Here is a 21,165-nt window from a genome sequence, read left to right as displayed (position 1 = left end):
CAGCTCTGTTGTTGGCTGTAGATATTTTGTGCGAGATAAAGTCTGATTTTTTCTTGGTTATTGCTTGTTGGTATTGTCTGAGGTGTTGAACTAGGCTAGATTTGTGCTCCCCAGTCCCTGATTTACGCCACTGTCTTTCTAGTCTGCGCCCTTTCTTTTTTAGATCCATGATGGTTTTGTCAAATCAATTAGCTTTCTGCTTTTTGGTTGCTGATTTGGTGCGCCATGGGGCAATACTGTCAAGTGTTTCATATATCGTGTTGTTGTACTGGGTTACTAGAGAGTTTGGGTCCATTTGACTGTGGAGCAGATTTGTAAAATCCAGGTTGGCAGTTATCCTCTCCGGTGTTAATTTACTCAGGGGACGGGTTTTGATTGTTTCTTTAGGGATTATCCTCCACATATAACTCCAAATCCAAAAAATTTACCGATTGTGCACTAATATCCACAGTAAACCGTATCATCCAATCATTTTCATGGCTTCATTGAACTTGTGCAATGATAGGAGATCACCCCTCCATACCATTAACACATCGTCGATGAAACGACGCCAGAGGACCAGGTCCGATTATTTAACTTGTTGTCAATGAGTACTCCTAAGTCCTTCTCCAAGTTTGATGTCCCCAACTGTATCCCATTTATTTTGTATGGTGCTAGACCATTAGTACGTCCAAAATGCATGACTTTACATTTGTCAACATTGAATTTCATCTGCCATGTTTGTGCCCATATAGCCATCCTATCCAGATCCTGTTGCAATATGACACTATCTTCCTGAGAGTTGATGATTTAGCACAATTTTGTATCATCTGCAAAAATAGCAACGTTGCTCACTACTGCATCTACTAGGTCATTAATAAATAAATTGAAGAGCACTGGACCCAGTACAGACCCCTGTGGGACCCCACTGCTAACAGTCTCCCATTTTGAGTACGATCCATTGACCACAACGCTTTGTTTTCGGTCCATTAGCCAGTTCCCTATCCATGAACACAGACTCTTCCCCAGTCCTTGCATCCTCAACTTTTGCACCAGACTTTTGTGGGGAACAGACAGTGTCGAAGGCCTTTGCAAAGTCCAAGTATATCACATCTACAGCATTCCCAATATCCATATTAGCATTCACTACCTCATAAAAGCTGAGCATGTTAGTCAAACAGGACCTGTCTTTAGTAAACCCATGTTGATGCTGAGAAATAAGATTATTTTCTACTATGAAGTCATGTATAGTATCTCTTAGTAACCCCTCAAATAGTTTGCATACAACTGATGTTAAGCTTACAGGTCTATAATTTCCTGGATCTGATTTTTTGCCCTTCTTAAATAATGGGAAAACGTGGGCTGTACGCCAATCCACTGGGACTCTGCCAGTTGCAAGAGAGTCACAAAAGATAAGATAAAGGGGTTTATCTATAACTGAACTTAATTACCTTAGGACCCGAGGATGCATGCCATCCGGGCCAGGTGCCTTGTCTATTTTGAATTTATTTAGTCTTGCCTTCACTTCTTCCTGCGTATTTAAGTATTTAATATTACAGTTAGAAGATTGAGACTTTCCACCTCTGTAGTTTGCAACAGTGCTGTTTCTTTTGTGAAGACAGAAGCAAAGAAAGCATTTAATAACTCTGCCTTACCTTGGTCATCCACCATTGAGTTCCCACCCTCATCCTTTAGGAGTCCTATACAGTCAACCTTTCTTTTTTTAGAGTTAATGTACTTGTAAAACTTTTTTGTGTTAGATTTGATATCCTTAGCGATTTGTTTTTCAGCTTCAATCTTTGCCAGCCTAATTTCTTTTTTACAATTTTTATTGCACTCCTTATAATTGCTTAGTGCAGGCTCGGTCCCCTCCTGTTTTAAGACCTTATAGGCATTCTTTTTCCTCTTCATTTTATCCCTAACCTTTCTATTCATCCATAGAGGCCTTTTTTATTCCTAGATATTTTGTTTCCATATGGGATATACATACTACAATATTGATTGAGTATAAGTTTAAAAGCTTGCCATTTCCCTTCAGTGTCCTTCCCTTGTAGTACATTATCCCAGTTCACCAAACTTAGTGCCTGCCTAATTTGATTGAACTTTGCTTTTCTAAAATTCCTAGTTTTAGTGGTCCCGCTGCCCCGTGGCCTATCAGTCACCAGATCAAACGTTCTCATGTTGTGATCACTATTTCCCAAATGTTCTTGAACCTGCACATTTGATACATTATCTGGTCTATTAGAAATGATCAGATCCAGTAACGCATTCCCCCTAGTTGGTTCAGTTACCATTTGAGTCAAGTAATTGTCCTGTAGTGCTGCCAGAAATCTGCTGCTTTTACCAGAATGGGTAGCCTCAATACCCCAGTCAATGTCTGGAAAGTTGAAGTCGCCCATAATTATGACCTCATTTTTACTTGCAGCTTTTTCAATCTGCTGTAGTAATCGCAGTTCTGCAACTTCATTAATATGAGGTGGCCTGTAACATACCCCAATAAGCAATAGGCAACTTTTATTTCCACCATGAATATTTACTCAAACGGACTCCACATCTTCGCAATCTTCCTCCATCTCATCGTTGAGGACAGCTGTAAAAGAATTCTTAACCACCCTGGCGTTCTATTAAGATCACTGTACACTCACAGGATTATCGGCTGAGGCGTGTGTACGTAATATTGCGTGCATAATTTTGCGTTTCTTTAATTAAGGATGCAAATTTTGCCACTACAACATGAATTCGTAATTTCATAATTGCCATACCAAACGTATTTAGGAATTCCGTAACCAAAACTTTGGTTTCTTAATTTCACGTTTTGGTGCACATTCACGTTTATTGTGAAATTTCGTAATTTTGTGTTTTCTATAGAAACAAAGTTATTTTAAAGGACCACTGTCGCAACAATTTTAAAATGTAAAATAAAATGTAAATATATACAGATAAGAAGTACATTTCTTCCAGAGTAAAATAATCCAAAAAACACATTGAAATCAAAGCTCCCAGCTGTCCCTCTTTTGGAGGGAAAGTCCCTCTTTGGGAACCCTGTCCCTCTTTCCTCCTCATTAGTCCCACTTTCAGGACTTTGTCCCTCTTTCTATGTAAATATATATAGCCATAGCACTTACCTCCCTGGGATGCAGCGCTGCAGTTTTCCCTCCGTCCTCCGGGTGGTGCTGAAACCCTGTAGTGAGATCACCATCTGCCATCATGGCGACAAATGGCAATATCACCAGGGGGATGCAGAGCCTCCGAGGACAGGAAGAATGGCTGCTGACATCTGAATCTTGAGGGGGGTGCGTTGAAATGCCCACCACGCATCAGGTTCTACACATGCCTACGCGGCTACCACGAGTCAAGCGGGGGGGTTACTGCTCCGAGCTGCGTTTTTTTTTTTCCCGCACCGAGTCTGACTGGGGGTTCCAGGCTGTCAGGGAGGTTAACGTTCTTTAGTCAATCAACCCCCAGCTGTCTAATTGCCAAGCAATGGAGGGGCTCTTTCTCTCCCCTATAAATGTATTGAGCAGAGTGTGGTGGTTTTATCACATGAAGCAGATCTCATACTCTGAAATTTGGGAGTCAGTCTAGAACTCTAGCTAGCACAACTGGCCATTTTACAGATAGTGGATGAGGAGAAGTGACAGGCCTTGAATGGGAAGTGGTGACATCTAGTGGATGATGAGTAGTGACCTCTTGTAAGGTAGAAGTGGATCAAAAGTAGTGAGCGAGTACACTAACGGGTGATAGTGGGCGACAATTAGTGGCATATAGTGAGTAATCTGTTGTTACAAGTAGTAGTGGTATTTATAGTGACAGGTGATTGTGGGTGACAAGAAGTGGCAGACAGTGAGTGATGATGAGTAACAGGTAATGGATTACATTATCCCTGGTGTTGGTAGGTAGGACAGTCCTCATGGTCCTCGTGTGGAGGCCAACCACATAATCTCTCTCCGCTCCCGATTCCCGCTGGTGCCACACTTCTTCTCGGAGGTCCTCCCTTGGGTGGGGCCTCTTCCAGCAGGCGAGAGTCACAGCAGAGGCGCAGGTCTCCGATCTCTTTCATGCCTTATGAAGGTACTTATCAGAAGTCCTGTATTTTAAAATGCTATAAACATACAAATACACCATAAAGGGACAGCTATCAGGAAATAAACAATCCTGCCGATCCATGTTAACCACTTCCTGCCACGGGCGAGGGAACAAAGGCATGCACTTTCGCAGAGTAACCGGACTTGTATGTACCTTCTATTTACACAGAAGGAGCACTAATAGGATGTTTATAAACGTCCATATAGCAGGAAGTGGTTAAAGAGTTCAATCCTCCCCTTTCAAGCCGATCAAAAGGAAATAAGGGTGAACCTTCCATAACGCCGCCTGAACAACTTGCATCAGGTGGCGTCTTCCAAGAGGCAACATCCTGCCCGCTGTCCTCCTCAGCCGCCACTCATTTACCTGATTGCGTAGGCGGCTGCCCTCTTTCACCACGAATTGTCCGGTATCCCACTTGCTGGCGCTGCATGACCGGCGTGGCATGGAACACTGAGACCTCAGATCAGCGGCTATCTGCACTGAGGACAGGAGAGCGGTGGCCTAGTTAGCGGCACACATACAGGAAGTGCTTACTTCCTTAATCTACGCCGTTACTAGAGGAACTGCTCTCCTGTCTCCACTGCTGGTCTTTATGGTATTGTTATTTCCTGTATTTTCTATGTTTCTGTCTGTTGTAACAGAATACCCAAGCAGCTCGGGGTGACCCAAAACTACTAGGAAAGTGTAGGGGACTAAAAGAGACCAAAAAGCCCTCCTACTAAGAAACCAACGCTTAGTGTAGTTTTCCTTCTTAAAACAGAAGGTATTTGCGATAATGCAGCTTTAAGTGATTTACTGTGGTCTCCCACAATGCATCACTACTGAATATGCAAATGATCTCTATTTTCCTCTGAAGCCAGGCTTACATTCAGAGCCGCTGGTGTATAGCGAGCCTATAGCTTATACATGTTACAGATCTGCTGGTGTATAGCAAGCCTATAGCTTATACATGTTACAGAACCGCTGGTGTATAGCGAGCCTATAGCTTATACATGTTACAGAGCCGCTGGTGTATAGTGAGCCGATAGCTTATACATGTTAGAGAGCCGCTGGTGTATAGCGAACCTATAGCTTATACATGTTACAGAGCCGCTGGTGTATAGCAAGCCTATAGCTTATACATGTTACAGAACTGCTGGTGTATAGCAAGCCTATAGCTTATACATGTTACAGAACCGCTGGTGTATAGCAAGCCTATAGCTTATACATGTTACAGAGCCGCTGTTGTATAGCAAGCCTATAGCTTATACATGTTACAGAACCGCTGGTGTATAGCAAGCCTATAGCTTATACATGTTACAGAGCCGCTGGTGTATAGCAAGCCTATAGCTTATACATGTTACAGAACTGCTGGTGTATAGCAAGCCTATAGCTTATACATGTTACAGAGCCGCTGTTGTATAGCAAGCCTATAGCTTATACATGTTACAGAACCGCTGGTGTATAGCAAGCCTATAGCTTATACATGTTACAGAGCCGCTGGTGTATAGCAAGCCTATAGCTTATACATGTTACAGAACTGCTGGTGTATAGCAAGCCTATAGCTTATACATGTTACAGAGCCGCTGTTGTATAGCAAGCCTATAGCTTATACATGTTACAGAACCGCTGGTGTATAGCAAGCCTATAGCTTATACATGTTACAGAGCCGCTGGTGTATAGCAAGCCTATAGCTTATACATGTTACAGAGCTGCTGGTGTATAGCAAGCCTATAGCTTATACATGTTACAGAGCCGCTGTTGTATAGCAAGCCTATAGCTTATACATGTTACAGAACCGCTGGTGTATAGCAAGCCTATAGCTTATACATGTTACAGAGCCGCTGGTGTATAGCAAGCCTATAGCTTATAAATGTTACAGAGCCGCTGGTGTATAGTAAGCCAATAGCTTATACATGTTACAGAGCCACATCATCCCAACATACAGACAGCCTGTTTCAGACTGTTGGTCCTCCTCAGTGCATCAAGGGCATAGAGATAATTTGCATATTCAGTAGTGGTGCATTGTGGGGGACCACGGTCAAATCTGAATTATTATTATTATTTATATAGCGCCAACATATTAAGCAGCACTGTACAGAGTATATGGTCTTGTCACTAAGTATCCCTCTGAGGGGCTCACAATCTAATCCCTACCATAGTCATACGTCTATGTATGTATCGTGTAGCGTGTGTATCGTAGTCTAGGGCCAATTTATATGTTTGTGGGATATTTTGTATGTTTTTGGGATATGGGAGTAAACCGGAGTACTTGGATGAAACCCACACAGACACGGGGAGGACATACAAACTCAATGCAGATAGAACCCTGGCTGGGATGAAAACTGGGGACCCAGCGCTGCAAGGTGAGAGCGCTAACCACTACGCCATCGTGTTGCCCTGAATTATCGCAAATACCTTCGGTGTTAAGAAGGCAAACTACGCGCTGTTGTAAGTAAGCAGCATTACCTGAGGTAGCATGACGAAGTCAAGGCTATGCTAATGTATAAAGGCTTGCGGTGTAAGCTAACTAAATGGCTATAGAGTGATTCTAAAGCACTGAATAAGGTCACACAATCAACCCAACCTCAATGCCGACTTTACAAAGAAGTAAATATACTGTACATTTTTAGGTCTCTCCATCCAAACACTTAGTAGATAATTTACTGTTCAGTGTGTGTGTGTCTGTCAGGCTTTTATTGTGGTCTGTGTTCCCAATGAAAGTAAAGGTGGCCACTAACAGTCCAATTTCAAGCGAAAAATCGTTCGAGCGATCAGAAATTATGATCGGATTGGTTGTAACCAATCTTGGTTGATGGGCACAATTGATTATGATCAATTATAAAAATAGTTGTCTGATTGGATTTTTGCCAATCTAAAATTTGGATTTTCTAGTTGGTTGTGATCGATAGGAAGCAAAGATTGGTTCGTTGATGGTGTAGTGAACGATTTTTCTTCCGATCAGAATTTCTGATCACTAACGATTTTTTGCTAGAAATTGGACCGTTAGTGGCCAGCTTAAGTCTCTCACATCCTAGTTCCTGAAGACCAGAACTGAGCTGACATGGACAACGCAAACAACCTGACAGATTACTTCATCTTCCCCACAAAATCAAGTAAACTAATAGGAGAATCATTTGGAATAAGGGCCAAAGATCTTAAGGTTTCTCCTATGAGATAGTTTTACACCTTATTAGTGAATATCCAGAAAGCAAACAAGAAAATACTAAAACCAGTAATTTAGACAGTACTTTATCATCACCTACTTTTTGGTACTTTCAATTGAGATCTGAAAAGTGTTTATAAACAGATGATGAAAGATTATCTCCAAGGAGAAAATGTAGAAGAAAAACGGACTTGAATAAGAACCTTTGAATGGCTACCCATAGAATGGAGACTCCTCTTCAAAATTGGCATGCTAACATTCATATCTCTACATGACATAGGCCCCAGATACCTGAAAGATTTTTTTGGGAACTGCATCACACCTCCCACAACCTCATATTAAAATAATTAGCCTTCTGTCATGCTGCCCCTACCCTTCGGAAAGCCTTGCCACACCCAGGGGCAAACGCAGGATTTTTAAGGTGGGGATTCCTGAAAGGTCCGGAAGCACTTATGTCCCCGGGTGCTTCCGAATACAGGTGGCTCCATACTGCCCATGCACAAAAGTGCGCTGGCGTATTACGGAGCTGCCTATCTTTGGAAGTACTCAAGGACACGAGTGTTTCTGAGGGCTTCTGGTAGCAGCAAATGTGAACGGGGTACAGCGCTGGAACAACTCCCCAAGAGAGGAATGGGAGATAGACTTAGTTTGGACAATTCAGTGGAATATGCTACATAGTGTCACATAGCGCAAGCGATACCCATATGATGCAGGGATATATGCATCTGCGGAAGATGGCGGCGCTATATAAATACTAATAATTTGCCTCACCAGGATTGCACTTTTATTTAGCTTTCCTGTATGACAAGAAGACACAGCCAGCTCTAGGGGAAGAGGAAAACAAAGGTGAATGAAGGAGGCTGGTGCACACCAAGAGGGCTTCTGAGCGTTTTTCAAATCAACAGTGATTTGAAAAGCGCTTGGCTAATGTTACCCTATGTGGGTGTTCCCACAGCAGCGTTGCGACTTTTTCAAAATCGCAGGTATACCGCATGTAGCATGTTTTTGAGCGATTCATTCAAAAATCGCTGTGAAAATCGCTTCACAAAATCACACTCACAAATTGCTAGCGATTGCTATTGTGATTTTGGCGTTGCACTAGCCCAGAGAGAGGAGTGGAGAAATTGAGAATAGCCTGAGATGGAGCAGAGAACTTATCTGTATTGCAGTCCCACATCAGACAGGTTACTTGCCTGTAATCGGACTCCTGTCCCTGTCAGTCTCCCACACAAGTCAGAATGCGGCCCTCCTGGAGTCTAGAGACTGTCAAAAACTTTTCAGCTTGTTTAACACCCTATCTACACATGCAGTCATTATAACAATGGGGAGAGACCATACAGATGTTTGCCCACGGATCCTGAGTCCAGGCAAGCTCTGCATCATGCCGTGCATATTTACCAGCTTGCCTGCCCTCTAATTGCATCATGTCTGACACTTCTGTGCTGTGGAGAGTCCAGGACTCCAGAATCAACATTCTCTCACTGCAGGCTGCATCTTCTTGTGGGGGAAGCTCGGCTGCCTCTCTCATTCTATTAGCTGGAGGGAGGCGCCAGAAGTAAGAAGGGAGGGAGAATGAGAATGTTTATATTATGCGGGCTTCCCTGGCTGAATACACAGCTCAGTGCAGGGGGGGTGTTCCAGACACCCGGAATAGTCCCCTCAGTTCGCCAGTGACACCCAATTAATACAGCTCCAACCCGGGAGATGTTTAAATCAAAACTGAATATCCACCTGCTTAGTCTGGCATTTATGATCACATAACACCACTATGTACTGATCTGAGACAAGCTTATGCAGTTTAGGTCTTTTGGGAGAAAAGTGCGTTACAATTGTTTAGTTGTTTTGAGAATTTAGCGCTGAACAAAAACACAACACAATTTTTCTGGAAAAAAAGGCATATATATATATATATTGTTTTCTAGATAAAACCACAAATGCTTACATCATATACATCAAAAAATATCATCATGAGCTTTCAAATGAAATGGGGTCTATATTCCATTGCCTCTACGTCCTTCTAGTAATACCAACATCAAGACAAAGGATTTCATGCTCAGAGTGTCCAAAACATGCAGAACAAACAAGCAAACGTTTCCTGATACATCGGTAGCTTTCTAGAACGCACATTTGTCTCGCGTCCGCTGTGTGAGATCACGGAAGATCGGAAATCCTTCAGAACGCAGACTCGTAACTCCACACTCCGTCCTCCGAAGCTCTGTGTCCAAAGTCTGAGAAAATGGAGTGGTACATCCCAGAAATAGTGAGGTATTCTGTACAGTTAGTGCAACATGAAACCTTCAAGCTGGCCATACACTTACAGATTTCCACCCAACGTTCCAAAATGATTTATTCCCTTCCGAAAAGAATCCTTTGAAAAAGAATCGATTCCTACCATACACTGCACATCAATTTCCAATAGAGTCCAGCATGGAATCTATTGAAAAATGTTTGAACTGCAGAGATGCACTGTTCAATGCATTGTAAAGCTATAGGCCGTCGATCTACCCACGCTGTTTCAATCCTGTTCAATCGATTCTTTCAATCGATTTTTTGTTGAAAATGGATCATAAAATGATTGATCTGACTCTTGACCCACCACCAATTGTTTTGAATTTTACATCCTGTTCAATCGATTCTTTCAATCGATTTGTTTAAAATGGATCATAAATTGATTGCTGACATTTTGGGGAATTGATTCCCAGTAGATCAATCAAATCTAGAAGGAATCGAATAAGAAAATCGATGAGTGTATAGGCACCTTCACATACTACAACACATACCAAACGTTCTAAACTCTTCAACGCATATTTACATAGACCATGAACGCTTTGCAGTCATCTATAAAAATTATATATATATATATATATATATATATATATATATATATATATATATATATATATACTGTATATCGATATTTCTTTTTCAAAACTACCTATTAGAAAAATAACATTAGGCGACATTCAGGGGAGGTTTTTGGGAATATTTAGCTATTCATGCTTAAATCTGTCTGTTCAACCAACGTAACATATACACACACCAGAGAAAACAGTAAAGCGTTTGTGGGTTACCTGCCCCGGCATCTGGGTATTCAATAGTCTGCAAAATGTTTCTATTTGTCAGACAGGTTAAAAAAGTCTTGCTTCCTTTCATTCCATTGCATCCTGCGGGAGATAGAAGCTCACAACATGCAGGGTGTGGTCAATTGCCACGCCTCCCTTGCCCCGCCCCACTTCCGCCATACTTCACTTGTTGGTCAAGAATCAGACCTGCGCTTAACATTTACATGGATTACACAGACAGAAAGGGTTCTATTTTCAAGCAGTAAGGTGCATCTAGTGATCATGGAAGTACCCCATTTACAAGGAAATAATCAGCTACCCAACAAATTAGGACATCTTGTTTCTCTACCGATATCAGTCAAAAGTGAACCAGTTTTAAAAATCATGTCATCGTATTGTAGTTACATTTAATTACATTTAATTTCTGTAATGTAATTTCCCTATTTAATCCAATCAGAAATCCCAAACGCATTGCTCCAGTTAAAAAATGGTTAAAAAAAGAAAGAAAAAAAAAACGGCAAAAATGATATTTACATCAAAGAGCATTTGCGTTTGTTATTTATAGTGAAAAGAATAGCTTCTCTGCCCTTTGGTTATGTTTAAAGGGAACCTGAATTGAGAAGTATATGGAGGCTGCCATATTTACTTGCTTTTAAACAATACCAATTGCCTGGCAGCCCAGCTGATCTATTTGGCTGCAGTAGTGTCTGAATCACACACCAGAAACAAGCATGCAGCTAATCTTGTCATAGCTGACAATGTCAGAAACACCTGATCTGCTGCATGCTTGTTCAGGGGCTATGGCTAAAAGCATTAGAGGCAGAGGATCAGCAGGACAGCCAAGCAACTGGTATTGCTTACAAGGAAATAAATATGGCAGCCTCCATACACCTCTCACTTCAGGTCCCTTTTAAGTGTAGCGTAGTTTAAACAAACACTAGGGCCTGGTTTCCACTCAGAAAATTTACATTGTTTTTGCAACTAATGGTGGTGAATGGGGCTGTTTCCAATCAATGCGAATTTTCGTTAGCGTTCGTACGCATAAAAAAATCTGAGGTCCTGTATAATTTTTTCGGACATCGCGTACGATTCGCGTACAATGCTTTGTATAGGCAATGCGTTACTTGCCCGAAAATTCGCATTAGATCCATGGTTACAGGAAGTTGTCAGCAGTCATGACTAAGCTGTTACTAGGCAGATTATGTTATATTTGACTAATGCGAATTTTCGCGTACAAAAATTCGCATAAAAACGTGTAAAAATTTGCATGAAAATTTTCACAGATCAGAAAAATCTTATACGATTTTTTGCAGGTAAAAATGTCATGCTATAGTGGAAATGTAGCCTTAAGCTGGCCACTAACGGTCCAATTTCTAGCGAAAAATGTTCGAGCGATCAGAAATTCAGAAAAATCGTTCACTACACCATCAACTAACCAATCATTGCTTCCTATCTATCACGACCACCAACAAAATTCAAATTTTCGTTCGACGAAAATTCATTCGGGCGACATTTTTTTCACTCGTTCATAATCGATTGTGTCCACCAATAGAGATTATTTACGACCAATCCGATCAGAATTTCTGTTCGCTCGAACGATTTTTCGCTAGAAATTGGACCGTTAGTGGCCAGCTTAACTGTTGGTTACCCTGAAATGTCTGTTCAGCTTCCAACTGTCATTCTACGGTGTTGACTTGTACATAAGCACAAGGAATAGAGCTGGTTGCTACTGGCAACAGGTACAAATACTTTCCACAGGCCAGGAAATACTGTTCAGTGCAATGCAGATGGCTGCATTCTTGTGGTACAACACATGGCATCCGCGTTGCATCGGGTTAAAGCACAAGCTTATCACTGCCATTGTTTACCTTACATAAATCAGTCAGCAGCAGCAGCATGCACTCTTGCTCTTAACAATTGCTGAGGTCATCAGCACCTAAAGAGGCTCTGTAGTTAAAAAAATAAGCAATTTGATTCATGATGTCATCTTATGTTATATCCATTTATATATGATTTCCCAGTGTTTCCCCTTTGTAAAATCCTTCCCTGATTTACATGATCTAATAGAGAAAAGGTAGAGATTTCTCATGGGAAAGGGGGTATTAGCTACTGATTGGCATGACGTTGAATCCTTGGTTACAGTTCCTCTCTAAGAAGAATGCTAAGAAGCAGAGAAAGGCAATTGTCACCTATAGAAGTAGTGGGGGCGGCTTTCAATAACCTCTTTCTAGTAGGGATCAGCACACACTGCAGCTAGTTTACCATCAGTACAGGTACACTGTAACAGCTAACAGTGTACATACGAGAGGTGACATGCCTATAACTGAAAAAGGGCTACAATACATAATGCTATTAACTCAATCATCATCAGGGCCCTGCTTAACCCAAACTTAAAGGGGCACTAAATCAAATTTAGGCTACTGGGATAACCCTAATAGTAAGAGCATTATCAGAGAGTATCAGGTAGTGTATTTACTTACAAAGATCGGCATGATGGAATAATTTATAGCACCTCTTATTACAGATCCTGGCGGTCACTTAGAGAAATTCTGTTCAGCTATTTCTCTCCTCCTCTCCATGTGTGTGTGAGATAAAAGCCCGTTCTGGCTGTCTCTGTCAGCAGCAAGTGCCGATATCTTCCAGGACACTGCTTGTTTATTTAAGATATGTTGGCTGAATGGAGAGGGACACTTTCTAGTGACGCCAGGATCCAAAACCGGTACTATAAGTTATCCTATCATACCGATCTTTGTAATTAGATATACTACCTAATATGTGTGGCTCTCGCTATGAGAAACATGCTACTAGGGTTATCCCAGTAGCCTAAATTATGCTGTAGTGCCCCTTTAAGTATACTAAGGAAAAAAAAAGACTTCTTAAAGGGGAACTTCAGCCTAAACAAACATACTGTCATTAAGTAAAATTAGTTATGTTAAGTAGAATAGATAGGTAATATAATGTTTTACCCACTCTGTTTTAAAAGAACAGGCAAATGTTTGTGATGCATGGGGGCTGCCATCTTTGTCATGGGGGCAGCCATCTTTTTGGTTGAAAGGAGGTGACAGGGAGCAGGAGACACAGTTCCAACTGTCCTGTGTCCTGATTACCCCTCCCAGCTGCACACGCTAGGCTTCAAATGTCAAATTCAAAATGTAAAAAAAAAAAATTGCACCAAAACAGCAGAACGAGAACAACAACATCAGCAATCCCATCATGCTTTGCACAGCATGAGGGGAAAAAAGCCCGGGCAGTTTTCTTCTGTGCAGCTAAAAATGAGGCTTGGATAAGAGAAACAAAGTTCTGATGCTGTGAAACTGTTAAAGAAACACCAAGCCTTTTCAGTGCTGCTGAGTCGATTTTTAGTCCGGATGTTCACTTTAAACTGTGGGCAGCTTTTTTTATACAACTGCTCTACATATTAACTTGAATACAGATGCACGGTTTTCATATAGAAATTACAACATTTATACATTTCCCACAGGTATAACGTTAAAAAAAATAATAATAATTTGTGAACTAAACTCAACTACTTAAAAAAAATATACTTCACACCTTTTTTTAAACAAAGAATTGTGCAAAATGCAATAAGCGAGCAGATATCATTTCGCAGACGTTGTCCGCATTACCGTGGATTGGCTTACTTTAATTTTTACAGTTGCCCAGATTATTGGGCATCTGATATCTAAGCTTTCCCACAGAACTGCTCGGAAAACATGTCTAGAACAAATCCGGAGAGCGCTCGGAAAACGCCTCAGAAGTTAAAGTGTAGGGAAAAAAATGTGGAGGTACTTTCTACTTTATGAACATAATATAAAATAAATAAAAATCTGCACAAATTAAAATAAAAACAAATTCTAGGACAACTATCATGAAACAGTGTAAATGTAAAAATACAAATGTACATCTCTTGTGGAGTAACGTACTATTACTTTTTTCCTATGTTCTCACATACAGCAGTTAGGGAAAATCTGATAGATCTGTCAAACTTTTGGACTTGTCCATCTACTTATGGGGGATTCTCAGGGATTTTCTTGAATTACAAAAGCACTTGCTGAACTGCGCTGGCTCAGTCCAACTAGCAAACAGTGTCCAATCGAGTGCGGAAGCTGGCAGACATGTTTGTATGGGTCCTTTCCTGAGAGTGATTTTATAAATACAGGCTATACTGTGAATCTCCCATGAGGAGATGGACTAGTCCAAAATCTGTCAGCTTTTTACTACATACTGTAAGTGATAGCAACATATGGAAAAGGTAATTAATAGTACATTTTACTCCGTGAACAATGCACATTTTATATCTACAGTATGTCTTTTTCAATTTTTCACAATAGTGGCCCTTTAAAGCGGATCCGAGATGAAAAACTATAGCAAGTAACTAGTCTATATATCTTATCTAAAGTTTAGATAGTTTACACAGCATATCTAGCTGCAAACAGCTTCAAAAGTGTATGATTATTTATTCCTGTGATACGATGAGGGCAGCCATGTTCTGTTTGTCACATTGTCACAGGCTGAGGGCTGGAGATGCTATCAGCTTGCCTGTGTGTAAATTCAGTCCCCTCTCCTCCTCCCTCCTCCCCTCTGCCTATAAAATCAATGGCTAGTAACCTCCTCCTGCCCAGACTGAGCTCCCATAAGCCCTTGCTACAGTGCCAAGGCTCTCTAAAAAGCTGTGGGCGAGGCTTGTTTAGTTTATAGAGAATTAAGAGTATTAAAACAAAATAAAAAAAGTATTTGGCTTGAGGAATGCCCTATAAACTATATGGAAGGAACACAATTATGTAATGAGTAAAAGACACTTGTAACATTGTACTCCTTGTTTTAAAGAATGGGTACCCCAGTGATGATATAAAATAGTCCAAGCTGTGACTTTCCCATACCTGGCTGAATCAAAACCACCGGTGGCAGGAGCTATAAAATGGTCATTTTAATACGCCACATGCCTAGAGAGCAGAACCACGGCATTACTGCTTCCCTATCTATGTGAAAACCATAACTCTGTGTAGCCAAACCTCAGATAAAATGCAAAACTGTGTACACCCCATGTAGACCCCCTACTAGGAAGACAGATAAATGTAAACATTGTCGGAGAACTGGACTGGGCTGGACCTGGATGACCGTTACCAAGGGAGGATAATAGAAAGTCAGTTAGATGCTAATATATTTTTGGTAAAAAAAAAAATGTCAATGTGATTTAAACGATCGTAACGAATTAGGCAATTATTGATTATTCACATTTTCTGAACGATTCTTTCTTTAAATTTGATCATAATATCTAACTTTTGGGTCAATTTTTATCCTATTTAGCAATCAACCAAAGAATCGTTCGTCATTGATTGCCTTCATAAACAGTGAATTTTCTATATAATTCGATCATTAAAATCACATTGAAAGATCGCATTTGGTGGAAAAATTGTACCGTTATTGGGCAACTTCAAAGCTAGTAAACCCAATTCGATCCCGACTGATCACATAATGGATCGTCTGCTTAAAAAATTGGTCAGCTGGCATGCTGGATTTTTCAAATATGCGATCATTACAGGTCTAGATAAGATCACAAGTTGGATTTTTTAATGTTGTAAATCAATTAAATACAATCTGTCGATCTGAACAATCTGATTGAAAACTTGGTCGTTCTTTAAAAATTGCACCTAAGGGGTAATAAAAAGCAAAATAAACCTTTGCTTGATTTAGATGTCTGCATGATATGTTATGAAAAACCTGAAACAGGATTATTCTTTGAAGAATACGTCTACTACCGTTGCCTAAACAATAACTAATGATTAATATTTCAGAACATGTAAAATGCTGAATTCTTATTACTTTTTTATGCTAATAGACCTGCGAGTTAATGATTCTGTCCTTCTCTAATTTACTTGGAGATGAAAAAACAGAAGTTGCAGAAGCAAGCTTGGAAACAACCTGAAATTCAAAGCAAGACGGAGACTACAAAGTATAAGTTGTTTTAGACACTTCACCTGTCCAGCCGTACAGTCTTCATTATACATCTGACCAACTGGATCGACTAATAAGCAATGATGGACCTTATTATTACCCACCTTCCAGCCTTCTGATCTCAGGCCTCCTCTAGATGAACAGTCTTTAAACCTGGTCAGATTCAGGTTTGGAAATTCTGTTTTTTTCTGGAAATACAGACATTGATGGTTTGGCATTTCCCCCAAATCCCGCTTATTCCTCATGGCTGGAAGAAACTCAGAGACACATGACTACTGGCTGCTAACCAATCTAGACCGTTTAGAAGTCCTCCTTACTTTACTACCCCCCACTTGTGCCATGAAGTTGACTAGAAACCCCAGACCCAAAGGTCGCAATCCAGACATGTCCACAGAGCAGGGATTCCACCTGGACATTTTCTAAGCAATTTGCTTTTATTGGTGCAACAACATCAGAGCTAAAAACCACAAAGTTTCAGAATGAAGGACCTTTTTTAAGTGCTCACAAAAAGACCTTCAGACCAAAATGTCGTGCTTCTTAGCAGTGATGTTGCTACACCAATTAAAGGAAACCGAAAATTCCATATGGAATCCCTGATCTGTGCTAATCAAGCCAGGCCACAATCATCTAATGCCCGAGTTTAGTTCACCTTCTCCTCATTCTACCCAAAAGTTTCTTTTATTGCTGTTATAGTCTGCTCCTGGAGAAACAGAAATGTTCGGTCAAAGCCCAGTTGCAGGAAGGAATCTTGATATAGTTTCAGATAGTGTGCTCGGTGGTTAGAACCTCTGTTAGGATTACAGATGGTCAGTGAGATGCAAATAATTCTGACTTGAATGCAAACTGTATGCATTTTAGAATTCGGTCAATCAAACATGCTTCCTGCCCATCATGACTGGCCCAAACCCAAGCTGTATACAGTTTGTAGGCAAGCTGGAGGTATTTGCTTCTCATTAACTATCTGTAATGGATAACCACGACGGTTGATCATGCTGGCGTCTCAGCGTCTATGTACAATTCAGAGATTGGTGAAAACGTCACACATCCCGGGACCCAAAGCCCCAAAGAAATCAGAACCCATCACCTATGCTATGGTGTTCCAATTCGATATTTACAATTGTCTATACAGTTATTTGAGTTAAGGCAGTGCAATATTATGGAGTTTGTAAGTCGTTCAGTAGCCCAAAGTCAAACTTGTTTAGTGTCATAAACGTCTGCCGCAGTACTCCAGACTGTCAGCTCTTTGGCCCAGTCCTAATGGTCTGTGCAGTGTTGTCTGTTCTTCCAGTGAACAGTGCGAGATCAGACATCCCAGTGCTCAAACATTCACTATTATCGTGTTATATCCGTGATATAGATTTACCCAACGGTGGGGGAAGGAAAAACATAAGCCACATGGATTCTGTACATCATGAATCCATACAACATGCATACGTCTCCTGGTTTTGGCAAGAAGGATGTGTCCAAAGGTCCAAGTTTTGTTGATGGTGGCATTTGGAGACAAGAGGACATCTGGAAGATTTTTTGACACTTGATAGAACACGTATTTTGGAACAGTCCTCAAAATGTGTAGAAATCGATATGTAAACTTGTTAAATTGTACGATCCAGAGGGGATCGCGTGACGACTGTATGGAAGCCATAAATGGACACGTTACCTAGTCTTTTTGTTCTTGAATAATTCAGTTCCTCGCTCCAGACTAAAACGGCAGAAACGTCTTTTCAGCGCTCCCTGTGAGGTCCAGGTAAAAGGTCTTTACAATCGAGAATTAGAACCTTGTGCTCTGGTATCTCAGTCTCCGAATTTCGGAAAGGCCATCGTCTCGACAGTAGAGGTCCCCGCAGGGATTCTCTGCCAGTCATCGGGCGCGGCTCGCCGCTCCTCCGCCTCCTCCACTGCTGGTGCTGCTGGAGCTGCCGCTGCTGCTGCTCCCGCTACTGCAACGGTCCTCGTAGATGGAGATCTCAATCTTAGATGGGTGGAATCAAGGCTAATACCACAGTTATTTAGCCACGCATACAGTCTAAACCAGGGGTCCCCAAACGTTTTGGGTTGAGGGCCGGGTCAACATACTTCAGACCGCTGGTGGGCCGGAGTAAACATAAAATGATGTAGAAGTCTTTGCGGACCAGACAGTGAAGCATACCCAGGTGACAATCTGCAAGCCAATTGGACAGCAGTGTCACCTGATGTGGAATTTGATTGGAAACCAGCAAAATTTCTGCTTTCTGGCTTCCATGTGGATGGGGGGTGCTGCACTGCTATTCCATATGTGGACCACCAATATTTAAAGATGTAGCTGACTGCATTTATAAGCAATACATTTTCTGTGTGGGGGGCCGGTAAGAAAGCCTTAGGGGGCCACATTCGGCCCGCGGGCCTTAGTTTGAGGACCACTGGTCTAAACAAACAAAAAACAAATTTGCAGCAATCTCCCTTAAACAGAACCTGAAGTGAGAGGGATATGGAGGTTGCCATATTTATTTCCTTTTAAACAATGCACATTGCCTGGCTGTCCTGCAAACCTGTTTGGCTGCAGTAGTGTCTGAATCACACACCTGAAACAAGCATGATCTGACAACAATGTCAGGAACACCTGATCTTCTGCATGCTTGTTCAGGGTCTATGGCTAAAAGTATTAGAGGCAGAGGATCAGCATCACAGCCAGTTAACTGCTTTTTAATCCATGTGAACAATAAAGAGCTTATTTATATCCTCAAGTGGATTCCTACAATTCTCAGTCCCAGCGGTGTGGAGAGCTGTGAGCTGAGGCACGTCCTTGAATCTTCCAGTGGATGGGTGCTGCTCTATCATTTGAAATTTTCTGCAACTGAATGCAGAATTATGCAAATAGTGCAACTGAAGTTAATTTCATGCAAGTTGTTTTTGTCAATACTAGAGTTCAACTTATAAATAGCGGAGGGCCTCCCTTAGTTTTGAGGCGTTATTGGGGTCAGGTCAGCTCTTGTATAATTCGGTACTGCAGTTTGAATGCAGATACTGTGCCTCTAATTTGCTTCTGCAGACCATTAGGTGCTGTTTGGAAGTGGCTGGATAGTGTAATGGTTAAGGGTTCTGCCTCTGACACAGGAGACCTGGGTTCGAATCTTGTCTCTGTCTGTTCAGTAAGCCAACACCTATTCAGTAGGAGACCTTAGGCAAGTCTCCCTAACACTGCTACTGCCTATAGAGCGCACCCTAGTGGCTGCAGCTCTGGCGCTTTGAGTCTGCCAGGAGAAAAGCGCGATATAAATGTTATTTGTCTAGTCTTGCTCTTACTTACTATGTGTTTTTTTTTCATTTGACACTTTCTCAGCCATTACATACCTAGAGGCGGTACATTAAAAAAGGTGCTGCAAAAAAATAAATAATGGCGCAGAGTGATGCCGATATAACAGCATCTTGCTACTTAGCTTATAGAACGCTTCAGAAATGTCCTAAAACATTCATTAACCTTAGTAATAAGATGTCATTATTGGCATCTCTCATACATTACCTGGTCCCGGCAGGGCCAGATTTACCATAAGGCACAGTAGGCTCATGCTTACAGGCGCCTGATGATGGTAGGGCGGCTAACTCCCCTCTCAGAGCACTTCCCTCCCCCCTTCCCTATGCAGAGTCCTGAGCACAGTGTAAATGGCAGGTTACTCACCCAGCTCTCTGCATTCCACTGCTGAGATTTCCCAAGGGCACCTCTAGCTACTTAATACGGAGGTTACCCTAACTACCTAATACTTGGGGACACCTCTATCAACTGGATATTGTGGGTACATCTGCTTACCTAACACTAAGGGGCACCTGTAGCTACCCAGGATGGGCAAGGGAAGTAAGAAAGAAGCGACAGCCAGGCCAGTCAGCACACTTGTGGTGCGGTTTGGTTCGGTGGGGATTTGAAAGTTCGTGGAGGGCGGAGTCTAAGGTGCCATGTCATCTGTGCTTATAGGCTCCTGTGAGGTAAGTCTGGGCCTGGGTCCTGGCGATTGCTTTTCCTCCACTTCCTATTTGGAGTCCTGCAGCCAGCCAATCACCATGTGGGGACTAAAGCCATGTGGTGATTGGCTGGCTGCAGGACAGCTGCAAACGAACAACAAGACAGTGGTGAAGACGCAATTGCACGGGAGCAAGTAATGTATACCTCAGCCCTACTCTCACACTGAACCCTCCCCTCTACCTATTGCCAGAATGGTTGAGCTGGATAGCGTGCAACTCCCTTATTCTGGACCATACCAATCCACGTGGTTGATGACACGGAGGGCAGTCTGCAGGAGAGAGGTAGAAGTCCTTCCTGCCTCTCCTGCCCCGCCCGCAATCTTTTCAGTAGAAAAGGTATGCAGGTAACCCCCAAAGAATGTGGAGGAAGGTTTTTGAGGGGACATAGTTGAATCTGGCAGCTTCTTTTAACAGTAAGGGGACCACCAGGTGTTTCCTCCAACATAAATAGATAAAAAGGGGCATTTTTAACCCCTTATGTATTTAGAGCAAGTGATTAAAATAGTAAACTATAAAAAAAAGAAGAATACAAAAATATTTCTATCTGTACCTTTTATTCTTGTCTTCTTCAAAAGTAATCAGGGAGAAATAATAATAAATGAGGGGTCAGTTTTTTACCCCCAAAACCAAGCTAGATTTTGCAGATATAAATGTGACCGAATTTTTTCTTTTTTCGAAAATGACCTTATCGGAAATGGAATCAATAGGGCCTTCAAAGCTGTGAAATAAAGTAAATCTTGCATTCTAAAGCCCCCCCCCCCAAAAAAAAATAAATCTGGAAGATGATCTGAAGTCAGACAATTTATCTACGATAAAAGGAGTTTCTTGTAAGCAACATAATTCATGAGGTTATCAGAGAAGGGCCTGAACTTACCCTCTTGCACAAATTGTCCTGGAGATATGGTGGAAACCCAGCCAAAATAATTAACTTCTTAAAGAGGAACTTTA

At 41.6% G+C, this 21,165-nt stretch overlaps 1 protein-coding gene across 5 annotated transcripts in view; it reads right to left on the bottom strand.

Annotated features, from left to right (window-relative positions):
• Window positions 1-9,127: 9,127 nt before the first annotated feature.
• GOLGA7B (golgin A7 family member B) overlaps window positions 9,128-21,165 on the bottom strand; it is a 388,598-nt gene continuing 376,560 nt past the window's right edge. For 4 of the 5 annotated variants that reach the window (XM_068258001.1, XM_068258002.1, XM_068258000.1 and 1 more), the window contains one exon: window positions 10,121-18,196. In XM_068258001.1, coding sequence (XP_068114102.1) covers window positions 18,086-18,196 — 111 coding nt within the window. In that variant the 3' untranslated portion in view covers window positions 10,121-18,085. Of the gene's footprint in view, window positions 9,439-10,120; window positions 18,197-21,165 lie in introns of those variants that run through there. The other variant, XR_011024503.1, reaches the window with a different exon arrangement.

This window comes from Hyperolius riggenbachi, chromosome 10 (genome assembly GCF_040937935.1).
Source record: "Hyperolius riggenbachi isolate aHypRig1 chromosome 10, aHypRig1.pri, whole genome shotgun sequence".
NCBI lineage: Eukaryota > Metazoa > Chordata > Amphibia > Anura > Hyperoliidae > Hyperolius > Hyperolius riggenbachi.
Note: the sequence above shows the minus strand (reverse complement) of the source record. Positions and strands in the feature narration are given on the sequence as shown.